This window comes from Perca flavescens, chromosome 11 (assembly GCF_004354835.1).
Source record: "Perca flavescens isolate YP-PL-M2 chromosome 11, PFLA_1.0, whole genome shotgun sequence".
Classification (NCBI taxonomy): Eukaryota; Metazoa; Chordata; class Actinopteri; order Perciformes; family Percidae; genus Perca; species Perca flavescens.
Window position 1 is genome coordinate 828501 of NC_041341.1, and position 7500 is coordinate 836000.

The window sequence follows — 7500 nt, forward strand, 5'->3', positions numbered from 1 at the left end:
TTTTTGGAAAGGCTGGCAGTGTGTGAACACAGCCTTAAGTGTCCATTTTTTCAGGGAAGGACAGTCTCCGTTTATAACTTCCCTCCAAAAGGACACATACGGGTGTTTTCTGGTCCGACATAACTATCAACGAGAAGTTTATTTGTCTGGGGTTACAAATCCCATTCAGAAAATGAATCCGTTTCCTAATCCAACTACGCTGCTCATGTTCAGGTCTCTTTGATTCTCAGACGCATCGCAATAATTCTGTTATGGTTGTGTATGTTTATGTTTCAGCTTCCTGTTTTATTCTGTAGTCTGTTTTTTTCCCATGTCATGTCTTGTCTTACTTTCTGTCTTGTGTTTTCCCTCCTTTGTGATTGTCTGCCTCACACTGATGTGTTTCACCTGTTCCTGAGTCCTCGTGTCACCTGTTCCTTGTTTCACCCTCGTTACCTCTTGTATTTAGTCTCTGTCGTCTTTGTCTAGAGTCAGTGTATTGCATTGCATTGCATTGCATTGCATTGCATTGCATTGCATTGCATTGCATTGCGAGTGTGTGTAGTCCACCCCCTTTGTCTCGGTGTTCCTGTTATGTGCAATTCCTGTTTTTTGGCTTCCTCATCGTTTTAGATCTATTCGGCCTGCTGTCTTCAGGACTCTGTCACTGCCCGTGAGTCGAGTGTAGATGTGAGTTGCCCATGCGTCACTTTTGCGACATGTAGCCTCCAAGAAACTGCTAACGAGAGACATCTGTAATGTCAAAACAATAAAAATGGACCTACGTAACGAAGTTGGTTCACTACTGGCTACAAGTTAGCGATCAAACACAACAAGAATGGCGTTTTGAGCTAACTTTAGCAATCAAACAAGCATAGATAGCAAACACATTTTTGAAATGATTTCCATCTTCTGTTAATGTTGGTAATGAGAAGAATTTCACAAAATTTCAGTAAGACACGTTATGCCATAAACCGTTTAAATCTGAGCATGCACGACTCACATCTGTACTCGACTTACATCGGGCAGTGACAACTCCTTTCGTTGTATGGATTTTGTTTCATTAAATCTTCAAGCTCACTACTGTCCTGCTGTCTCTGCATTTTGGGTCCGCCAATTCTCTGAATCATGTTACACATTCCCCGGAAGAGACAAGCAAGCCTGCTATGTTCCACCATCCAAATCTTCTTCCAAACTTGAAGTGTTCTCACAGTAATGGAGAGATTAAGTTTTACCAACCCATTCTCACTCCCAACTCATCACATACTGACTCAGTGTTTTTCAAAAAAAAACAAAAAACGTTAGCGTCTGTATGGAACGCACCGAGCGTGGCAGCAGCTCAACCACGGCGCTGTAAGATGACGTAGTATTTAGAGAGACAACGGTAGAGAGTAGTATGTAGAGAGACAGCAGTAGAGAGTAGTATGTAGAGGGACAACAGTAGAGAGTAGTATGTAGAGAGACGGCAGTAGAGAGTAGTATGTAGAGGGACAACAGTAGAGAGTAGTATGTAGAGACAGCAGTAGAGAGTAGTATGTAGAGAGACAGCAGTAGAGAGTAGTATGTAGAGAGACAGCAGTAGAGAGTAGTATGTAGAGAGACAGCAGTAGAGAGTAGTATGTAGAGAGACAACAGTAGAGAGTAGTATGTAGAGAGACAACAGTAGAGAGTAGTATGTAGAGAGACAGCAGTAGAGAGTAGTATGTAGAGAGACAACAGTAGAGAGTAGTATGTAGAGAGACAGCAGTAGAGAGTAGAGAGACAACAGTAGAGAGTAGTATGTAGAGAGACAGCAGTAGAGAGTAGAGAGACAACAGTAGAGAGTAGTATGTAGAGAGACAACAGTAGAGAGTAGTATGTAGAGAGACAGCAGTAGAGAGTAGTATGTAGAGAGACAGCAGTAGAGAGTAGTATGTAGAGAGACAGCAGTAGAGAGCAGTATGTAGAGAGACAGCAGTAGAGAGCAGTATGTAGAGAGACAGCAGTGGAGAGTAGTATGTAGAGAGACAACAGTAGAGAGTAGTATGTAGAGAGACAACAGTAGAGAGTAGTATGTAGAGAGACAGCAGTAGAGAGTAGTATGTAGAGAGACAGCAGTAGAGAGCAGTATGTAGAGAGACAACAGTAGAGAGTAGTGTGTAGAGAGACAACAGTAGAGAGCAGTATGAAGAGAGACAGCAGTAGAGAGCAGTATGTAGAGAGACAGCAGTAGAGAGTAGTATGTAGAGAGACAGCAGTAGAGAGTAGTATGTAGAGAGACAACAGTAGAGAGTAGTATGTAGAGAGACATCAGAAGAGTGGAGGGAAGAGACCGAAAATCAGCATAAGGAGGTTGTTTGGGGGGGTTGAAGGGTCAAACAGCACAGGAAGGTAGGAGTTGATATTTACCCAGCAGCAGCGCCTCCTTCTCAGACGCCACCCCTCCTCTCATGATGACCTCGCTCCTCCTTTCTCTGCCGAGTAACAGGGAGGGAAGACACCCGTTCACCGCCTGGGAGACAAACACACACACACGTTACCGGCCAAAAACACAGGGATATACACTGAGAAACACACACGTTACCGGCCAAAAACACAGGGATATACACTGAGAAACACACACGTTACCGGCCAAAAATACAGGGATATACACTGAGAAACACACACGTTACCGGCCAAAAATACAACACACATGTACATTCAGAGCAGTGGTGGAGCAATTGGTGTTCACGTTCCGGGAGGAGTTCAGGAGAACACAACGCAGAACATGGTGTACACACAAGAATACCGCGGCGGAAAAAACAAGCACTCAAATAAATATAGTATACAAAGAAAACATCATATTTAATAGAAAGCATCTCAGCACTCAGAGTGAGACATGTTTTATGTATCTGTGTCCTTCTGACTTTAATCAGCTTCCAGTTCAGCAGGTCTGGAGTTAAAAGTGCAAGAGTGTGTGTGTGTGTGTGTGTGTGTGTGTGTGTGTGTGTGTGTGTGTGTGTGTGTGTGTGTGTGTGTGTGTGTGTGTGTGTGTATTTTGGCACTCTGACCTCTCTGTCAGCCTTTAAACACACAAAGCTCTGTGGTGTACTAGAAACTACTTTGATATTCTGCAAACATGCAACAACAAATTATATTTCTTACCAACATACAGTGACGGACTGGACATGTGGAATTTGGGCAAATGCCAGAAGGGCCACTACTGATAATTAGGTTTTGGTTATTTTGATAAGTTATTTTATGCATGCAGCCACAAATATTCAAGACTGTACTGCGGCGAGGTGTGTGGAAAGATTCAATCTGAAGGCAGAGTTACTAATTTCCAAGCTAGGTTATTGACATTAATAGTGCGGTTGTGTTGCAAATGCCAGGGCCGTTTTTTGATCCCAGTCCGTCACTGCTTTAAAAGGAGCAGAGATAACAGCTTCAGTTCCCTGTCATAAAGGGCTGTCTGACAGCAAGGTAAAGCACAGAAAATATTGTAAATATAGCGTCCAATTAAACGGATACATATGTTTTTAGGAGCCTAAAATGTGCTGCTGCCCCCCGTATGCAGCAGGATATCGCTTAGCTTCCGACTACGGAGAAGTAGCTGACACTTCATAACACGTGAACTGTCCCTTTAAGATTAAATTCATCAGCTGCCTGAGAAAGCTCCACACTTTACATTACATAATCTGAGCCAGAGCAGGTAAACTAGTCTGTTCCTGTTGAGTTGTCAGTGAGCGGAGGCGCAACGACACACAGACGGTAAGATTGACCTTTTATTACAAAGCTGTGACTTTAACTGTGTAGTAGAATAGTTACAGAAAGGAGCTCTAAAGTACTGAAGAAGTGAAATACTTTAACTGTAATCCACTGCAGACTGAAAAACACTGTGAGACTCAAAGTGAAAGTAACTGAGGCAACTTTCTGCAGCAGGGAGAGGCACATGTTTACCTTCTGGGCTTTCTGCCAGAAATCTCTTAGGTTTAGACAACAACACTATTTAGTTAAGTTTAGTAAAAGATAGTTTGGGTTAAAATAAACCTTTCTTGGCAGACCGCCCTGAAGGCAAACTTGTCCCATGTGCATGGGAGAGAATCACAACTGACTTTGTGATATAACGTCTGCTGTTTCTGCTGTTTTCAGCTGCTCTCAGAGACAAAATGGCTTCTAGGTCAGAGGAGGATTTCTACTGTTCGGTCTGTCATGAAGTCTTTAGAGATCCTGTTCTTCTGTCATGTAGCCACAGCTTCTGTAAAGACTGTCTGAAGAGCTGGTGGGCAGAGAAACCAACACAGGAGTGTCCAGTTTGTAAGAGAAGATCTTCAAGGCCAGAACCAGCTCGTAACCTGGAGTTAAAGAAGCTGTGTGAGAGTTTCTTACAGCAGAGAGATCAGAGAGATCAGAGAGTTTCAGAGGCTCTCTGCAGTCTGCACTCGGAGAAACTCAAACTCTTCTGTCTGGACCATCATGTGTCTCGTCTGTCTACATTCAGAAACGCACTCCAACCACAGAATCAGACCCATAGATGAAGCTGCACGACAACACAAGAAGGAACTCCAGGAAACTCTGGAGCCCTTAAAGGAGAAGATAAAGGTTTTTGAACAAGTTAAAGTGAAGTTTGATCAAACAGCAAAACACCTGAAGGTCCAGGCTCGATGCACAGAGACCCAGAAGGGTCAGTTTAAGAAGCTTCACCAGTTTCTAGAAGAGGAAGAGGAGGCCAGGATGGCTGCACTGAGGGAGGAAGAGGAGCAGAAGACTCAGAGGATGAAGGAGAAGATGGAGGCTCTGAGCAGAGAGATAGCAGCTCTTTCAGACACAGTCAGAGCCACAGAGGAGCAGCTGAGAGCTGAAGACCTCTCATTCCTGATCAACTACAAGGCTGCAGTGGGAAGAGTCCAGCAGCGCCCCCTGCTGGATGATCCACAGCTGCTCCCAGGAGCTCTGATAGACGAGGTCAAACACCTGGGCAACCTGAGCTTCAACATCTGGAACAAGATGAAGGACATGGTCTCCTACTCTCCTCTGATCCTGGACCCAAACACTGCTCATCCAAACCTCATCCTGTCTGAAGATCTGACCAGTGTGAGACGAGGACAGAAACAGCAGCTTCCTGATAATCCAGAGAGGTTTGATTGTTACCGCTCTGTCCTGGGCTCTGAGGGCTTTAACTCAGGGACTCACAGCTGGGATGTCGAGGTTGGAGACAGTGAGGTCTGGTTTCTGGGTGTGTTAGCAGAGTCTGCCCAGAGGAATTGAAGCCTACGGTCTGGATTATGGACAATATATTTCTCTAGAGGTAAATACTCAGCGTGGTCACCACCAGCTCCAGCCACTGTTCTCCCGTGTGAGAAGCAGCTCCGGAGGATCAGAGTGACTCTGGACTGGAACAGAGGAAAGCTGTTGTTCTCTGATCCTGATACTGACACACACATACACACCTTCACACACACTATCACTGAGAAGATGTTTCCATTCATTAGGCCTGGGGGTAATCTGAAGATATCACCACTGAAGGTCTGTCTAACAAAACAACAGGTCTGATAGTCTGCGGTTTTCTACTATTGACTTCCGTAATGTGGTTCATCTGTTAGGAAATCTTGGGAAAATAGTTTTTCAAAAAAGTGACAAAAAACTTACAGGATAATCTTCAAAAATTTGGGAAAAGCTCACAAAAAACGCAGGAAAAAATATTGACAGAAACCTTTTTTTAAAGTGACAGAAGTGTCGATAAAGATGACCAAAATGTTGGAATTTTAACCCAGAGAACATAACGGTCACGGTATTAAACACATCTTTAACGTTGTGAAATGGATGCAGTTTGGTTAGGTTTGGGCACCAAAACTACTGAGTTAAGTTTAGAAAAACATAGAGGGGGTGCTGCCACTATAAATGTAAATATAATTCATAATTGTTGCTTGAACAAATGACTTATGGGAGCGTTTTTTTGGGGGAGACAAGAGGGAGATAAACTGTAGTCAAACACTGGTGTGTGTGTGTTAGTTTTTACCTTCTCATGCAGCTCTCCGTTGGTTCCTTCCACAGCTTCCCCATTACCATTGAGCAGCTGAAGACACAGAAAGAGAGACAGACAACAGTGAGAACAGAGAGTCATCTGCAGCAGAGGAGCGTTTGTTTGCTCTGCTGCTGGTTTATAGATGGCTCAGTTAGAGGAGGGAACAGAGGTGTCAGTAGCACTGCAGAGAGAGTTTCTGACATCTGGAGGAACACGGAGCCGATGCATGATTAAAGAAGACATCAGAAAACATGCTCCGTGCATGTAAATGACAAACCTTTTAGATTGTGTGGAGACACACACAACCCTGGTGCGTTCCAGGAAACCCCTAACTCATGTTTTCACAACCTGAAAGCCATGAAAGTGTCCTGGAACGGCAGTCAAACCAGTAACTTAGTACTTGTGAACTGGTACCAGATCGTTGTACTACCAGTTACAGTTTTTGACGTCACACACACATAAACAACAATGGCAACCCCTGTTGATGCTGTACAGACGCTGGTGATTAACGCTGACAAAAAGAAATACATTTACACCTAATCAAACTAAATCAAGTCACACGGTGGGTCAGCTGATTGTAAGGCCTACTCACAGTATATCCCTGTGTCAAATGTGTCCACCATTTGCCTTGAGAAGACCCAGCAGGGTCGAAATGTTGCCTTTGCATTAAATATGGGAGCTTAAAGCAGTGTTGCGGACATTACATTTTTTTCACTTTAGTATTTCTCTTGTCCTGCACCTGCCACAAGGTGGGATGAGCACACAATTACTTTTATAAATAGAAATAAATAGACATAAATATGTAACATAAAGTAATTCCGCACATTGTAATCAAAACAATACACATATGATTGTGTACTACTACAGTTTATGTTTATTAAATGAAGCCCAATGCTATCTTGAGTCAGCAGGAAGTGATCCCACCATGCTCACGGACACTTTTTTACCGCCGTCAAACTAGCAGAAGTGGATTTGGACCCGCCCTAAACACACCTGCGCCAGGCGCTTCACACCGTGCTCTTAGATCGTTAAAATAGGACCCTACGTGTGTAATCCTTAGAGTTAAAGGTCAGCATTTAAAGAGATATCTGTTCATCAAAACTCAAAAACATACTTGAATGGTCAGTTCTTTTTCACGGAGAAGCAGCCATTATCGATGTAAATTCATGTCAGTTAAAGATCATTCTAAAGACAAGAGATGAAAGAATTCCCCAAAAGTTTAGAGTCTATTTCAAACACTGATATTCTGCCAAAAGATGTCTAAAATCTTCCTCCCTGCCGTCTCCAGCCTGAAGCCATCAATCTGTCAGTTATCCATCACTCAACGCTCATCATCGAGCTGCACAGCTGTCTTATTAAAGCAACAGAACTCAGACAGCGGCCGGGGGGAATCCCTTATCCTACACCGGCCATTTTCACCGCAGAGCAGATCTAATGTCCCATTTTCATTCAACAAACTGTCTCCCTCGTAATGTATGACCAGCGGACGACATTTAAAACTCAAACAGCTGCAAAATACGGACCCCTGGTCAGGTGTC

At 43.6% G+C, this 7500-nt stretch overlaps 1 protein-coding gene across 2 annotated transcripts in view; it reads right to left on the reverse strand.

Annotated features, from left to right (window-relative positions):
- The window catches only part of enox1 (ecto-NOX disulfide-thiol exchanger 1), a 49257-nt gene that overhangs the window by 5847 nt on the left and 35910 nt on the right, over positions 1-7500 (reverse strand). For both annotated transcript variants that reach the window (XM_028590309.1, XM_028590308.1), the window contains exons 10-11: positions 5957-6013; positions 2368-2470 (exon numbers count right to left, since the gene is read on the reverse strand). In XM_028590309.1, the coding sequence (XP_028446110.1) occupies positions 2368-2470; positions 5957-6013 (160 nt within the window). The remainder of the gene's footprint in view (positions 1-2367; positions 2471-5956; positions 6014-7500) is intronic.